Raw genomic sequence first — 18,357 nt, forward strand, 5'->3', positions numbered from 1 at the left:
CTGTCTGAACTTCGATTGCATATCTCACACATGGAACGATATTTTCGGCCAAAAGTTGACTATAGATATTGGGGTCCACATATTCGCTATCTAGGGGCTTGAACAGTTTTGATTGGACTTCTATAATTTTTAGTCGTAAGCTGGCATATTTTATAAGAATTATTAGCGCAAAATTGTATCTCGTCGTATTAAATACTTCTTGATTTTTGTAATGGAAAGTGAAAGAATCAAATGCAATTTAACTTTGTTTTATATGGGAAGTAGGCGTGGTTGTAGTCCGATTGCGGCCACTTTCGCACTGTGATATACATACATACATATGTATATAGTGACTATGAGAAGAACTACTAAAAACCGAACTGTTGTATATATCACCTAAAGCTAAACGAGATTGATATAGGGTTATATATACATATATATATAAATAATCAGGAAGACAAGTAGAGTTGAAACCTGTGGGCTAAACGTTTTGAAAAAGTGGGCGCACTGTTGAAAACTGGACGATAGGCGTGGCACTGTACACTTGAACGTAAGAACACATATCTCGAGACCAGCCCGACCGATTTAAACCTAATTTGTGTGTGACATTCACCTGACATCTTTATGTTACAGTGTGAAAATGGAACAAATAGGACTATAGACACACATACTTCCCATATAACGCAATTTTAAATTCCATCTGATACCTTCTTTCGAGTGTACGAATCAAGAAGTAATTAATATAACGGGATAAAACTTTGCAATTGAACAATTTTTGGCACCCTATGAGCAAAAATTGGCCAAATCCACGACACGCTATTTAAGCCCTTAGATTCCGAATATTTGTACCCAACCATAGGCTGACTTTTTACGGAAAATATTGGTCAATTTGGCAGATTTATATTGAAATTCAGAGCGAATCCTTTTCTAGTAGTAGTTTACCTGTGTGTTACAACTGGGTTGAATCTGGTTAATACTTTACTTAGCCCCCATATACCTGATATAAACATTTTCGGGACCCCATATAACTAACAGGCCTCATGTACCTAAAGGTACTTCCTTGGCTAATCCTAGCAAGTTACAGAAGTATTAATTGTTAGGTTATACCCTAACTTAGCTCTTATCTACTTGTTATTTAATATATAAAATTTGATCAAATATTACAGTAAGGACTAGTACAATCTAAATAGACTTTAGAAAATGTCATGTTAAAAATATTTTTGAAAAGGGTTGCCACTACGAATTATAAAAATAAATATCAATATTGATATCAAACGAAAGTTTTTGAAATATATAAGTTGTTACTCGAACTATTTTTAATGACATCCTTAATAATAGTACTATTACTAAGACAAGTTTTAATGTCCAAAAATTTCATTTTGAAATGACCTACCTCTTACCTAATGCACGATTTACGATACTACCCTAGTTTTTTCGTGAATAAATTGAATACTTTCATTCAATTCCATACGATTTAACCATTTGGAATATCATCTACTCAGAAGTTCTTTCAACCAATAGTTGCGCAGTCACATCTACGACAGGCTGAAGCAACAGCTAAATTTATACCGGTTTTGGACCAGGAAGCAGAGCATATTCTATTACTATTTTCATGTCTCTGGTATAATAGAACTCGAATTCCCAGAATAGAGTTGCTTGCTAATGAAGAAGCTATTTTGTTACTTCAAACCCACTACATACAGCAACAAAAATCTGACACTCATATACTCAAAAATATGTAGTTTAGAAATACTTGTGTAATGGCTTTGAAATCTATATGCTCGCATAAGCGGTGTCTCGTTAACAACTTAATTAAATTATAACACGCAACCAATTTAATTTTCAATTCTAATGAATAGCTGAACTATGACCCAAGCGCTTACGAGTTTCAATAGCTCGCAGCTGTGCGAGCATTATCACTTACCGCTCCCATGAAAGTCGCCGTGGCGCCTCTTCCAAGCAGCTGCCATTGCCATCGCGGCCACCGCCCTCTCTTGACGCCGCAGCAGCCATAATTGGCAGGAGATTGTTTGCGGTGGCTGCGGCGCTGGCAGTTGTGTGATCAGAATGCGGCGACGCGGCTGACGTTAGCCTCGAAGCCGTCACACTCGACTGGTGCAGCAACTTGGCCAGCCGACGTGTCAACGCCGTGTTCGCGGTGCTGCCAGTTACCTCGCCACCACCACCGCTGCTGGTGCCCTCAGGCGTTGACGGCTGTTGTGGCTCGGCAGCGTTGCCACCCATTGCCGCTATACCCGCAGCTGTTGACATATTGCTGCCGCCCAGCTGCTGTTGATGCTGTCGCTGTTGACTGTCGTGGGTGTTGTTGGCGCTGCTGTTGCGCTTCTTCGATGCCAGGCGATAAGCACGTGCGGCCACAACATGCGGTGCGGGAATTCTGCACAGCAATTGTTGCGAAAATAAATATTAGAGCAAATATTTTACAAATTAGTTAAAGTCATGGTAACGGAAAATTCAATTTAGTACGAAGGAGCTACTTACCTTAACAACACTGAACCATCGGCGGCATGGCACTCGAAGTCCTCGCAGGTCGGCATTAGCAAAGCCGCATCCGCCACTTGTGAGCCGACGATTGGTGTGCCACTCATGCTGGCGCTGCTGCCGCTGTGCCCTGTAGTGCTGCCGGAGGACTTACGTCGATAGACACCCATGTCGTCTTTTGGCAAATTCAACGATTTTATATTCACCATATTGTTGTTGTTGTTGTTATTGGTGTAACCAGGTGTTGTCGGTGTTTGGCGGGTGAGCAGAGACCAACGATTTGTGCCGCCACCGCCGGTGCTTGTGCCGCTGCCAGACTTGGTGCCCAGAAGACCGCTAGCGCGCTCGTCTACGTGAGGTCGCGATAAGTGTAAGTTCAAAGAGAGTGGAATAGAAAGAGATAGAGGTAGCATAGTAGTAGTGGTGAGAGTATGTGACATAGAAATGCAAAATTACATAAATTGTTTCGTGGAAAAGTTGCAAATTTGTTGTGCACATCGTACGAACTAATTGGATTGGTCAGGCCAACTCCTACATAACCTTCGAAAGCTCACAAACACCAACACATACAAATCAACAAAAATATATGTACAAGCGACAAACTCATGATGATGAGAAATACCAATAAAAGCTTAAGCCAAATTTTGACGAAAGAGTAACCCAGAACAGGAAAACAGGGGAGCAGCTAGAACAACACGCAAACTATTAGCCATACACTTGTCAATGGTGATCAGCTGCGGCGTGTCGCCTGAAGAGGTGGAACTTTAATTGAATTACAACTAATGCTACCGAGAGCGGCACATAGCGTGGGTGCGAAACTTCAGGCAGCATTTGAAAAGCGAGGGTAGTCAGTTATATCAGAATATTTCTTACTATTAGGAAGGTAGCGGAACTTACCTAAATAGCAGAAAACTATAGCGGGTTGGCTAGCTACATAATTACCTTCTAGACGGTAGTGGATTTTGCGTAAGATTCTTATATACTCCAGATCGGTGGCGCTTACTACTAATAAAGGGGTAAAGGTTGGAAATTCCATGACAGCAGATAAAATCGTAAATTTTGACCGAGCAATAAGAAAAGGTCGTGCTCTGTCAATACTAAAGTCAAGCATAGATCCATCTAACTAAAAATACATTTTTATTCAAAAGTCGTCCCTAAATTCTATTTCCATCGCATACTTGTCATATAAGAAATACCGATATCATTAACCAAGCAATGACATCACATCAGAGTCCAAAGGAAAAGATCCGTTTACAAGTCAGTGAAGACTATCCTCGGAAGCACAAAATTAATGAATTATGTGTTGAATGGACAATTCAACCAGTTAGCAGAGCAGTCCTTAATTACTATGCCATGTGTATGTTTACAGCAGCTGCTTAACTGGATAATGGATAAAAATATCGAACAAAGAATCTTAAATGCTGTACTTCTAATAAAATTTCAGGTGCGGAATCGTGGCGAATGTTGGAAAGGGCTTATGGTGCTTAAATTTTATCAAAAACACATGGCTATGAGTGGAACAAAGCCTTCGAAGACAGTCGAGAGATCGTTTAAGACCTCTTCAATTAAACCAGGGAGGGATATGGTGCTTGAAAATCGTCAGACAAGTGTTAGAGAGATGGCAAGAGAGCTCGACATCGCTCATGAGTCCATTCGAATGATTTTGGGGAAAATATTTGGTATGAAAGGCATTCTTCCTCGACTCGTCCCGATAAAGCTGATTTTTTCAAAAAGAGTATCTTAAACAGTTCTCTTTGGACATGCTTGATCTTGCGAATTCCGATCCCACATTCATGGCGAGCATTATAACTGACGATGAAACATGGGTTTATGAGTTTGACTTACAAACAAGTGAAATGGAGGGAAGAACGAGCTGAAACCAAAAAAAAAATACCCCAAAACCGCTCAAAAATCAACCACCGTATTCACCAGATTTGGCTCCGTGTGACTTTTTCTTGTTCCCCAAACTGAAATTGCCGCTCCGTGGAACTCGTTTTCAGTCGATCGAAGAGTTAAAATAAAATTCGCTGAAAGAGCTCAAGGCCATTCCAAAAGGTGCTTACAGAAAGTGTTTATAGGACTGGAAAAATCATTGGCATTAGTATATTACATCCTGTGGGGATTACTTTGAAGGCAACAAAATAAATATTGATGAATAATTAAATATTATGCATTTGATTTTACATTTTCCGGTTACTTTTCTACCTATTTCTGCCGACTACTCCCGTTGTTCAATTTATTTGTACACCCTCGTATATTTTCCCTTCAAGTGCCGTTTGTCGTTGCAGTGTCACACTGTTAATTACTTGCAACAACTTTAACGATAAACTTTTACATCCATCCAAACCAAGTGCTAAGCATTCAAAAAAGTTTCCTTAGAAGTTCCATTATATATAGTATGTACACACTCGGAGTTATATGTTTATCAAGCTACCCGTTACATTGCTGACATTTACATTTCTGCTCAGACGGCTGACGCAGGAGCCGTACCAACAGCATGAGCTTCGATCTGCCACCGTGTGTCAGTACAAATGTAATAAAACAGAGTGTTTGCGAGATTCGTTGGAAATAAATTGAGGCAAATGAAGGATAAACTTGCCCAAGCAATAAACATTGAAGAGGACTGATTTACAGTGCTGAGAGTGTAGCTTGTAAAGGAGAAAACTTTATAAACATATAATACAAGGAGCTTTCCAAAGTAAACAGGACTTTTTGAATCTAGTGTTGTCCAGTGAGAATTTCATGAGTTATTGCGTTTTAAGTATCAGTATATTTGTGTTATCGGTGCGAAAATGAGCTTCGAACAAAGAGCCAACATTAAATTTTGTTTTAAAATTGGTAAAACTTTTACCGAAACGTTTCAATTGATGAAACAAGTTTATGGCGATGATTGCCTATACCGTAGCAGAGTGCACGAGTGTTTTCAACGTTTTCAAAGTGGTCTTGAAGACATAAATGACGATCAACATGTGGGGCAATGAAAATCCTTGATCTCCAAAACATCGATTTATCGCATTTTGATCAAACACTTTGGCTTACGAAAGGTGTGTGCACGGTTTGTTCCGCACAAATTGACTGACAACCAAAAATTGTTCAGAATCCATCATTCGATCGAAGCTTGTGACCGATTATTTGACCAAAAATTCCATTTTAACCATTAACCACTCCACGTATTCACCTGATATGGCACCGTGCGACTTCTTCCTTTTCGGAAAAATGCATTTGGCCATGAAAGGAAAGCGTTATGCAGACGTAGAGGCCATTCAAAAGGCTTGCACCGGCATACTGGCAGCCATACCGTCCAACGAGCTAAAACACTCGTTCGACATGCTTTTGGACCATGCAAAAAGCTGTATTGAAGCAGAAATAGGCTATTTGGATAAATAAATGAATTGAACCACCGAAAAAAACCATTTGTTCTGTTTTCTTTTTTAAGTCCTGCTCCTAAGATAAGTATTTGCATAGCATGGCATGATGGCATGTGGTACGTTAGTCACTAAGAATTAAGAAGCTTAAAGCTAATAAGATCGGTTATATCTAAAATTCTCCGATATCGAACATACGCGATTCCAGATTAAAACATTAAATTTTATTATTAAATTGAATGAAATCGTAACAGGTATTTACGCGTATGAGGCCGAAAGTAGACTGTACGGGTTTTTTCAAACGAGATCAGTCCAGCACTTTTAAGCAAATCGTTGCCTGTTTTTTGGAAGAACTGGGCATATCGCAACTATACCTCTAGAAAAAAGCAGAACAGTAAGTTCTGAGTGGTACACAGACATTTATTTGCAAGTTGCCTTTTAAGAAATCAGGAAAACCAACTGCCGAAGACGGATCACAACGACAATGCAAGCTCTCCCACGACAATTGGGTCTAAGTATCCAAAACGGACTCGTCAAGGACTGTCAACTCGCACTATTCTTCGAATTTGCTTCAGGAATATTGCACAGCAGTGCTACAACAACAACAACCACAATGCAAGATCTTAAGTTTCTAACGAAGCAACTGCATTTTCGAGCACTCCAAACATCGATTGAATGAGGAATCCATCCGCTTGAAAACTTTATTTAAATATAAACAAAAGTCTATATATTTTAATAAAGAATATTTCTAAAATAAAAAGCGATTTTCAATGATTAATAAGTATCTGCTTTTGTTTTCTAATCCCGAAATATAAAAGGAAATCATCGTAAATTAGGCCAAATGAAGAGAAAACGGAGAAACAGTCTGATTTACAACGCTGAAAGTGTAGCTTTTAAAATAAAAAAAATTCTGAAGAAAATAGTGCGGAAATAAACAAATAATAAGGAGCATCTAATATAGGAACTAGAAACTTAGAAGATTGAACATCTCGAACACCTTTTAGAATATGAATTCTCGCGATTCTTCAACTATTCAAACATCGATACACAATTGTGAAGAATTCTTATGTGGAATGGATTTTAATGGTCTCTTAATTGAACTAACTTCAAATTTAAATTTCAAAATTGTGGTGATTCCATATGTAAAAATGGAGTACCATATCCATTCGCTCCAAAACTTGTATTGATAGGTATTATATACTCGAAAACATTTCGGGATATCGAAGAATGTTTTTTGATTGTAGTGAAATTTATTAAAACACTAACTGCATATTTATTTTTAAGTAGGTCCTTATTTGAAAATTCATTATTGCATATTCGAGAGATTTGCATAGCATAATCAATCTATGATGGAGGATGGAGTCAGATGTAGAAGTTCACGCTAGTGAGGAAAGTTCTCTGAGCGCTATTCCCTTGAGAGTGACCTTTACATAAGTCTCAAACAGTTCACGACTTCCGGTCTTAGATCAAATATCCTCTGAGTAGCCAAAAAAAATCCCTCTCCATGGTTATGCTCTGGGTTTGGGACTCGCCACGAAAAAAAGGGCTTTATTAAAAAGAAAACAACAGCCTCGGATAAGAAACACCTTTTTGATGACGACCACTACAAACGCATTAAGGATTACGATTTAAGGGCATGCACCTGGAGTGTCCGGTCTCTTAATTGCGAAGATGCCGTTGCCCAGCTGGTTGATGTTCTTGGAAGAGTGAATGCTGACATCACCGCCGTTCAAAAAATGCCATAGGTGGACAAGGACTGAGACGAGTAGGTAATTGTGGTATTTTCTACAATGGTCATATAATGGAGCGCAATTTGGTGTAGGATTAGTGATGGGAGAGAGACTACGTCGGCGAGTTCTGTCAGGAATGGATGAACGTCTAGCCACAAACCGCATCAGAGCAAAGTTCTTCAACATATCGCTAATTTGCGCTCACGCTCCAACGGAAGAGAAAGACGATGTGACCAAGGATGTCTTCTAAGAGCGCTTGGAGGGCACATATCACTACGTGGTCAAAATAGCGCTTTAAGTTTATTTTAAGATTTTTAATTAAATCGTTTATTGTTTCCAACTTAAAAAGCCTTAATGTTTTATGCGTTGTTTTTTGGGTTATTTATTCACAGACACATAAATTTCTTTGAGGGATATTTCACAGAAGGCAACTGGTTTCCTATTTTCTTGCTTTTTGCTAAGGAACTATACTCCTCCTATGGAATATACTGGATAAAAACATGATAGCAATTCAGCTATTTCCTAAAAATTTAGTCAAATATATCACATAAGACTCTACATTTTGTTAGGACTCGGTTACCACTTCTTTACCATTAGCTGGAAACTTTAAAGTTTTTATGTTTATGTATTTATCATGTATTTTCTCTTTTTTTCGGCAAAATTAAAGAATCTTCTACTAGTAATTGTCAAACTTAACCTCAATAAAGTAAATTACTCACATAGAACACCAGCTAAAGTCACCCTATACGAGCCCTAGACATTGAAATACTTCTATAAAAATGTTAATAACATAATAAATAATATTGTTTTGTAACTATGCTGACCATTTCGAGAAGACACTCCTCGAATAATAACGACATGAGCCCCATCCCACAATTATTTATCAGCCAATAGTTCACCAAATGCGAATAGTCGGATTCCACTAAGTAATTACGAAGAATTAAAATATTTGCCTGTTAGCCAGACTGTCACACACAGGCGTCTTGTCTTAAGTTAAATACTTTAATAGCATGCGAGCATGTCGGTACTTACCAAATTGCCGATCCGTATTAAGCGAGACGACCGGAATGCCGGGCACAATAATCGCTGGCAGGGTGCGCGAACGCAGCAGCGGGGGCGGCAGTTTACGGCCAGAGCGCGCCTGTGATATTAAGGCGGCATTGGCGGCTTGCGTCCTGAAAGTGAAGCAGGAAAAGAGCAACAATGAAGAAATAGCTATAAGCAAAGGCAAGAAAGAGCGACAGGCAGTGGGAGGTGGAGCGTAAAAGGAAATGAGACAAGTGAGTGACAGTAGAAAAACATGTAAAAGTATGTAATAACAATGTGTAAATAAATATAAATATATAATACTACTTATATACCGTGATGTATGCGCGCTCATATTATTGACAGCGCTGCTGGCGTAATGTGAAAGGTAATTTCGAAAGTAATTTGCATTTTTACGAGAATAATATGTAAAATATACGTTAATATGTATACGTATCTGCTTGTGTGTGCGGAAATGTAATACTTTTTTAATGATTGTACATATGTATATATGTATGTTACGTGTAGCGGAATCTGTATGTGAAAGAAGTAGAAGTTTTATACTGCCAATTAAGTATTTTCAGTTGCGAAAATTAAGGCGCAAATAACAGATATTAAAGTTTTCAAGTAAAATTATATATTATATATTACATATATATACATATACACATATATACTTATATATATATAGTACATATGTATTCCTATTAACAATTACAAACGATAAATATTTGTAACAGGAAACTAAAAGAACTTGTATTTAAGATATCAATAAGACTTTCAGTGAACTTGTATTAACCAGATTACTTACAGATATAATGCTAAAACTTGTATGGGATCCTGTTTGAAATAATGTGTAATTGCATATTTGTATATGTGATTTTGCCGCTAGCAGCTTTATGAGATCGATATTCCTTTAAATTAAAAAAAAATGTGACTTCGATCTTCTCTGGAATTCGAAAACAAATCGGGATTTCGGGATCCCGAAACTACATATATGTACATACATATTTCGGGATTTTCTATTTATTTTTGAATTTGAAGTAGACTAATATCCAAAATCCGGAAATCCCGATTTTTTTTTTAATTCCAGACAATATTGAATTCCCGATTTTTTGTTTTTGAATTTAAGGCAACATCGAAGGTATAGAATTTGGAAATAAAATTTATGAATGAATGCAATAACGTATTATGTGAATAATAACTTATATGTAATACAGTTAGGTTTCTCGAAAAATGAATAAAAAAACAATTTTTAACGATTTCGGGATCTACCAGTATGTGTATTAATGAAATGCTATAAATTAAATTAAAATAATAATGATAAAGTACTGAAAAGCTTTAAAAAATCTCAACTTTAGAAATCCCGAAATTTCGGGACTCATCCTTTTGGTTATTAGGATTGCATGCTCTAAATAGGCAACGCCGTCGTTTCGTCGTATAAACAATGCTTCCGATATTTTCTATTATTTCTTATATTTTAACGAGTCTATTATTTCTTATATTTTAACGGGTGATTACCTTATCAAAAATCTTGTTAAAATGAAAGGAGTTTACCATTGGTTAACTCAAAATCATGATCAATTCTCTACAATACAAAAATTCGAATAACTCACGATCAGTTTTAATACGAAGAGGCACGTTTTTTTTTCATCAAGAAAAATTTATAATGAATCTGGTTGAGGCTTACTGTCTCAACATTTATTGTCGAATGATATTTACTCCATCTTTTAAAATTACATCAACTTAAAAATAAGGAAATATTGATCCAGAATCTCCTCCATCAACCTTCCCCACAAGGTTTGGCCCATCCGTAAAGAAGGTCACTGTGCCTCTCATCTAACACCTTCTTACCACCCACAGCTACCTCGCCGGTGTGTAGGTAGAGAATGATCCAAGTGATTCGGTATGAAGTCAAAGTGAGTGAGGATTTCCGAGTGTTCACACACGTGTTCTTTTAGGAACCCAGACTCTCAGAATCTGATGGCAAGTTTCGCAGCCATATACCTTTCGAGGATGTCTACGGGCAATATGTGAAGGATGGGTACTCTATTGGTACTCTACAGCAGTACGAGGCAATCGCTGCCTTTCTTGCAGACAGATGTCTCCTATTTGCGGCAAAGGTAGCACCAGGATCTTGTAGCTTCCAGTGAATAAAATTATCTCGGTCTTATTTGGGTTGATGGCGAGTCCGCTCAATTTGTTACGACGCTGATATATCTCTGTGTCAATTCGTAAACGGTACTGAGGAACTTTCCTATGACTAATGAATTATTTAATTTGCATAAGCGTTTTAAATGACGAACAATGAATCCTTAATTGTTTTAATTTTGATATACAGAATTAACTAATTAAGCCATTAGCACTTAATTGCCAATTAATATTAAAGTTCTAAATACGTCATTTCATCAAAAAAAAAAAATATAAGAAAACAGTTGACGTTTCGAATACTCGGCAAAGCTCAATAATTACATTTAAGTTGTTCTCAATTGAAGTGCAACAATAAAAGTAGTAAACACAATGACTCAATTAAAATCGTATAACCGTTGTCAGGAACTTCCATTTATGCAAATGGCGCACATTAACGCCTCAAAGGGCATATTTCCTGCAAGGTCACTGCTAAATAAACATACATGCTATACAAACCCTTATATGCATCTCTAGTATATATGCAGATTTTCAACTTGCCAGCAGGTGCGCAGAAACTGGCAGATTTACATGCAACTCTGTTATTTGTCACATTAGCTTATTACACATTTACAGGTGTTAATGTACTGTGGAGCGCAATGTGTCACATGTCATGGCTTATTGCAGTTCAACATGCACGTGCGAGTTGTAAAACAAGAGGGAGCTAAAGGGTTAAATATATATATTTTTTACTTTTATTAAGTTCCATGCAATAGTTCCTATTCAATTATGAAATCAGGGTATAATTCTAAAGAATTTTTTTCCTTTTTAATAATAATTTTTTTTTGATTCAACTCAACGGGTACACTCAAAAAATATTTTAAATATTCATTAATGAGTAATATGAGTAAAACGCGCTTTCTCATTTTCGTTGAGATACTACTGTCACGAAATAATTCTCTCTGAATTCCGATTGTATATCCCATGATCGATATTTTCGGTCAAAAGTCATCGATATATACTGAAGTCCGCATTTTCGGTATTTGGGGCTTCAATAGATTAGGTGGGATTTGGAGAATTTTTGATCGTGGAAATTTTTTTTCGATTCGGATTTTCGTTTTTCTTACAAACCGAATTTTCTAAATTATGTATATATATAATCAAGATTCGATTGCGATGGATGAATTTGAAAATCAAGCCTAATAAGTCATTTAACACCTTAATTGCCTCAGATAATTGGCCAATTTGAACTTGGTGTAGCAGTTATTTCCCTTTTGACTAGGTTCAATGAAACTCTGGGCATAAACCAAAGCACGTAAGTGAAGCACAGACTTGTATTCTTTGCTAATTCTTTAGTAAAGAGTAAAATACCAAAAAAAAAATATTAAGTCCAAGAGCAGTTCCTGTGCTTTTTCGAGTTTTTCCAGATAACCTTTATGTTTATAGAAGTACTTTTTCGGACTGACGTCTGGAACGACTTGGTGCATTTTTCGTCGAGATCTTAAATGGAAAGCATACAAAATACAGCATGTATAAGAACTGAAGCTGCTCGACATTTCCAAGCGACATCGTTCGCTCTATGGGCTCTTAAAAAGTCCGACGTTTTCTATCCAAGTTTTGTGCAGCGATAATGCTCATGTCTAGCTCAATGGGTATGTAAACGAGAAAAATTGCCAAATTTGGGACGAAAAGCAACCTAAAAAGATTCAAGAGCTGTCATTTTATCGAGAAAAACAACGGTCTGTGGTGGTTTGAGAGCCGGTGGAATTATTGGTTCATATTTTTGAAAAAATGATGCCAGGGAGCACGTTACCGTCAATGACCACCATTATCGCGCTTTTGAAGATCGTGATCTCGGCGACATTTACTTTAAACAAGACGGCGCCACTTTCCACACATCGCATCAATCAATGGATTTATTCAGAGAACACTTCCGTGAGCAGATAATTTCACGTTTTGTGTCGGTCGATTGGCCACCAAGATCGTGTGATATCATACCGTTAGACTTTTTGCTGTAGGATATGTAAAGTCTAAAGTCTAAGAGTCTTGGAGCAACACATCCCACTTGTCATTCGCCAGTTCTCAGTCGAAATGAAAGAGATAATCTTCAAAATATAAATGCCAAAGAATATTTTTTCTAATGATGATTAACATTCCCCATTAAATTTGAAGTTCTTTAAAAAAGTAGGGAACCTCGAAATGGATCACCCTTTTCATATATTTATTAAATATTTAGTACATACACACATGTACACATATGAGTCATAACCTCTAAAAACTTTTTAAATTTAATTCTTGAAAGCCAAGCAATCTGCCAACATAAACACTCCCTTAGGGATGGCAGCACAACCCCGTGCCCCCTTATTTGCGGCATCGCACTGTCTGTGCGCACTAAATGCAGCATTCATATTTGTCAAGTGCAAAGCAAGGAACAATAACAATGCATTATTGTCAAGCAGATTATCATGGCTGAGAGTGTGAAAAGCTTCGGCAAACACATCCGCCGCAAAGGCAACAACAACAAACGCAACAGCTGAACTGCGCAACAAAGCAGCAGAACGCCAGCGCTTGAAGGTCATTAACGAAAACTGATGGCGCAAACAACAACAATAGAAACAACTAACTGCGCACTGACTTTATTAAACGGATAATTCATATTTCATATTTCATTATGTTTGTAATTTAAAAATTTTAGTGAAAAATTAAATTTATATTTTTGCGCTTTTTTGCACACACACACACATGTATGTGATGCAATTTATAATTTTTGCTGCAGTTTAAATTTTCGGAATTTTTATAAATCTTTGTTAACACAGGCTGTCACACGCAGCTAAATCAACACGCTGCAGTGGAAAAACGGTAAAAAAAATTGTTGTTTTTTTCATTTGAGCGCGCAGTATTTGTTATTGTTTTTGTTGTCGTTGCAACACAGCTGACTCTTATACGGTCAAAATGGAGTAGCTTCCTGTTTTCCAAGCAATTCAGCAATTCAAGCGCATATGTATGTATGTGTGTATGCTGGCAACACATTTAAATATTGTGTATGCGTGTGTGTGTGTGAAAGTTGGTTTGCTCGCCTACATGTGTGCGTGGCACTGACATTGTGCGCCCTTTGGAGATGTTTGGTTATGCGTGTTGGGTGAAAATCGTTTTTAGCAGATGTCAGCCAACAGCGTGAAATGGCATTCGACAATAATGGCAGCAGCAGCTACTACCACAACAATACAACAACGCTTCAACTCTAACTAAGTACAACAAACACTTGCACACAAATCGCATCCGGTTGACAGGCTGTGCGTAAATAAGCATTGACACAGCCATACTGACACACAGACAAATATTGAGATGTTATGTGAATGTGCATGTACGTGCTTCTAAATGTGTGTGTGATAGCGAGTGCATTGTGGTGTTGACTCGTCAATTTCGTTGTTGCATGCAATATATGTTTTGCATTCATGACACTAGTCCGTCACATGTATTTAAACACAAACGCACACACACACTTTCCTGAAATAAATATTTCGGCGCTCAAGTTTTGACAAAAACAAGAAAAAACGTTAACTTCGGTTGCACCGAAGCTAAATACCCTTCACAGGTGCATTTCTGTTAGTAACTATGTGTTCAGTTTGTATGGCAGCTATATGCTATAGTTAACCGATTTAAACATTTTCTTCGGAGATTACATTGTTGTCTTTGAAAATAACAAATACAAAATTTCGTGAATATATCTTGTCAAATGTGAAAGGTTTCCATACAAGCATTTGATTCCGATCGTTCAGTTTGTATGGCAGCTATTTGTTATAGTGGTCCGATATCAGCAGTTCCGACAAATGAGCAGCTTCTTGAAGAGAAAATGACGTTTGCAAAATTTCAAAACGATATCTTAAAAACTGAGGGACTAGTTCGTATATATACAGACAGACAGACAGACAGACAGACAGACAGACAGACGGACAGACAGCCGGACATGGCTAAATCGACTCAGCTCGACATACTGATCATTTATATATACACTTTATAGGGTCTCCGACGCTTCCTTCTGGGTGTTACAAACTTCGTGACAAACTTAATATACCCTGTTCAGGGTATAAAAATAAGTTGAAGTTTGTTTAGAAATACGAAAAGACTTTTTCGACTACCCAATATTTATACACATCTACATGTGTATATAATTCTCTTAATTCCCTACTGAACGTAAAGGTATTTTCCCCCTTTTATTTCTAAAAAATCATTTCATTGAATTTCTAGTTGACAGTTAAAACGTCAACGCTTATTGACTACTTCTCAATCATCCGCTACGCTACAAGCCTTTCAACGCAGCTGTCAGGCGGATCAAAATACTCCCAACACGCCACGCACACCAACACGTCAGCAACCAACGGCATTTCAACTAAAGCATCAAATTGAATTTATACGCACAAACAGAAAAAGGAAAGTATTTCAATCCTTTGAACAAAATCCAAGTTCAAGCGAACGCAACATAGCTTTAGTCGCTGCTGATAGTGATGCCACACAGAGGAAATTAAATACTTCCGAGTTGCGTTCGTGCACGCATATGTATGTGTGTGTGTTGTTGTTGAGTAAGCACTGCTATGTTCAGCTCAGACAAGTTCCTTATTCGGTAATTTATTTAATTTATGTCGCCAACGCACGTCACACGCACATTTCGCTTTGCTGAATTTACATGGAAAATGCGCTGTTCTCACGCTAGCTAAGTTTAGCAGCTGCTCTATTTCTCCGCAGCGAACGCAAGCGGGAGCGGGGGCTATGATTTATGTAAATTGTAGAAGGAATAGTAGAGAGAATATAACTAATTGAGTGCCACTTGATTGTATGGATTGTACTTAGTCAAGCATGTGTGTGTGTCATATCGCGCTGTATGCGTGTGCGTGTTTGTAAGTGTGTGGGAGTGCGTGCTGTAATTGCATATCACTTAAACAATAGCGCTATGATTGCAAGCAAATTGTAGTTGTTGGTGTGATAGTGTTTGCCATTTGCAAAATATTTATGCCAACATAATAAAATTTTAATTATGGCAATAACTTAGAAAACTCTTAATTAATTTAGCTTACTATGAGAATATACATATACACACATACATACATATATCTAATACCCACTAATGGTACCTAGAAGTATTTTGCAAAGATTTCACGCAGCAGATTATCATAAACCGTTTATTGATGCATTTCCGCTATAATCTTTAACCGAATGGTCTTCGACTTTGTGGCGACTTCGTTGAAACTTTCGACGTAAATACAAGTATATTATTCGTCGTAAAGTTTAATTTTCGGAAAATTTGCTGTAGTTTTCAAAATATAATTATGTGTCCTAAGCAAGCCCTTGTTATATACAGGGTGCGACATTTAGATCGAGCCGATATTAGTAGCGTTCACATTATTTTTGACAATTTGTTCAACAGCTTTTTTATATTTAATTATATCACATAATTATGACAAATGTCTTTGAACAGCAAACAATGTTGCCAGCAGGAATTGTTTATTCCTCAAATGAAAAATCCTCATACTCACAATATAAATTTTATGCAGTAAGTCAGTCATGAATAGCTCGATAATTAGCCTCCAAGTAAAAGATATCATTCACACCCGAGAATTTTTATAATTTTTGGAAATTTTACACAAAGTTCTTAACATTGAACTATACATATCTACCAGATATTAAACGATTATAAAGTGCTTTAACAACCTTCAGGAACCTTAAGGGGTTAGGGGTTAGTAGGGTAATTTTTTTTAATTTTTTTTTGCATTTTCTGTTCCCTTAGACCCTTAGAATTAATGTAGAAAACCCACTTTACCATTGCAAGGTTTCGAAAAAGACCCAAAAATAAAAATACCGTTCGACATTCCGAGTGCTCGGAGTGCACAACTCAAACTTTAAACGCGTTTTTCTCCAAACACCCTTTTTTAAACTGGCGGACATGATTCCGGTCGAACTCAACTGATTTGCTTAATTTTTTCGTTTAATGTTCACAAAACGCCTGAGTATCGTCCACATTAGATTAATATTTTTTTTATAATTTATTGACAATATTATAACAAAATGTATGCAAAAAAATTGAGAAAAATTAAAAAACAAACTTTTTTATTTATCAACATTTTTTTATGATTCTAATAAGGACGATAACCAATCACGTACTTTTTAAGAATAAATTGGGTTTTTGTGTTTCAGATGATCCAAAAATGAGGATTCGTTCACTTCTCCGACAGATGTGATAAAAAATTCCGAAAAAATTTGTTTATATTTGTATACTCCACGATATACCTCATGATATGTGAAAAAAGTTCTATTGTAAACAAAAATTTCTATGAAAAAATTTCAAAAAACAGTTCAGATTACCCTACTGACCGCTTAACGCAATACCCCAGAAATCGGTGTTACTAGTAGTATTTTACAGATTTCTACTTGGAGAATATTACTTCCAAACTAAGCACTAAATGTTTTATAAGTTCATCTGGTCCCGAAGCTCACTGTCAGGAAAATTAGTTTGCTTCATTTATTCGATCAGTTGATAGTTACAAATTAGCTCGCAGAGATATAATGTTGACAATTATCTATAAAATATTCCATACAATTCCGAAAAGTGTCCGATCGAAGACGTAAAATTATCTGCTCATCGCCAGCCAAAAAGATTTAGTCATATGCAGGTCAATAAATGTATAGAAAACATATTTCAGCGTTGAGAAATCGTTTGATATATACCTAAACAAAGTGACGCATCTATAAGTTTTTAGAAAATTGGTATTTTAACTAAAATTATATTTTAATACAAAAAATGTCTTGAGAAAGACCTTGAAGCTCCTCTGTTGCATATTTTATATTTCGTTACAAATTGGAATTAAAAATATTTAATAGTCTTTGGAAAAATGTTTTATGAATACTCAATAATATCGATAATCAATTCCCCTAAAAATATGTCCTCCAATGTTTTCATTGTTTAATTGATAAAAATAATCCTAGAACCACTTAAGAGTACAGGCACAAGCCGTTAATATATTAAAACAATAATACTATAAAAACTTCTTTGAAGAATTTATAATTTATTCAAATATTTAATATAAAACAAGTTCACTCGTCCTACGAATATGTTTATAAATTCTCGTTCACAGATTTTTTTCTGTATGCCCAGTACTTTTCAATCAACAAATCACTACAGTCATGTGCAAGGTTTCGTATCACTGTTCCAAATTTCGACAATTTTCCCATTACATTGAGAGATCGTTCGGCACATCACGCATCTCGAGATAAAGACTCATATAACCCCAGACGATAAACCACGAAAGTATTATGGCATATTCATTTTCAGAAAGCAGCGTATCAAAATTGCCATATCTCTCTAAAAATGCAGCAGAAGTTGCTTTCTCCGAAATAATATGACCGTTAGTTGGTTTACACATCTTCAATATAATATTTGTTGTCTGAGGTGCGATTGTAGGTGATTTTGGGTAGGTGTACTTGTGCTGTGCTGTTTTGCTTAGAAAAAAAATGAACTGTGTGTGGAAAGTGTTTTTGTGGAGGGATATATAGTAAAGCGCGCAGGTAGGAAGCAAGCAGCGCAGCACAGAAACCTGACAGCCATTCTTCTTTTGTTTTCTTTTTTTAATGGCAAA

The 18,357-nt window shown here is 36.7% G+C and overlaps 1 protein-coding gene across 1 annotated transcript in view; it reads right to left on the bottom strand.

The window, feature by feature from the left end:
* LOC120774252 overlaps positions 1–18,357 on the bottom strand; it is a 53,510-nt gene that overhangs the window by 24,938 nt on the left and 10,215 nt on the right. Inside the window, exons 2-4 of the mRNA XM_040103756.1 lie at positions 8,609–8,751; positions 2,482–2,830; positions 1,904–2,377 (exon numbers count right to left, since the gene is read on the bottom strand). Of these exons, the coding sequence (XP_039959690.1) occupies positions 1,904–2,377; positions 2,482–2,830; positions 8,609–8,751 (966 nt within the window). The remainder of the gene's footprint in view (positions 1–1,903; positions 2,378–2,481; positions 2,831–8,608; positions 8,752–18,357) is intronic.

This window comes from Bactrocera tryoni, chromosome 1 (genome assembly GCF_016617805.1).
Source record: "Bactrocera tryoni isolate S06 chromosome 1, CSIRO_BtryS06_freeze2, whole genome shotgun sequence".
NCBI classification, from domain to species: domain Eukaryota; kingdom Metazoa; phylum Arthropoda; class Insecta; order Diptera; family Tephritidae; genus Bactrocera; species Bactrocera tryoni.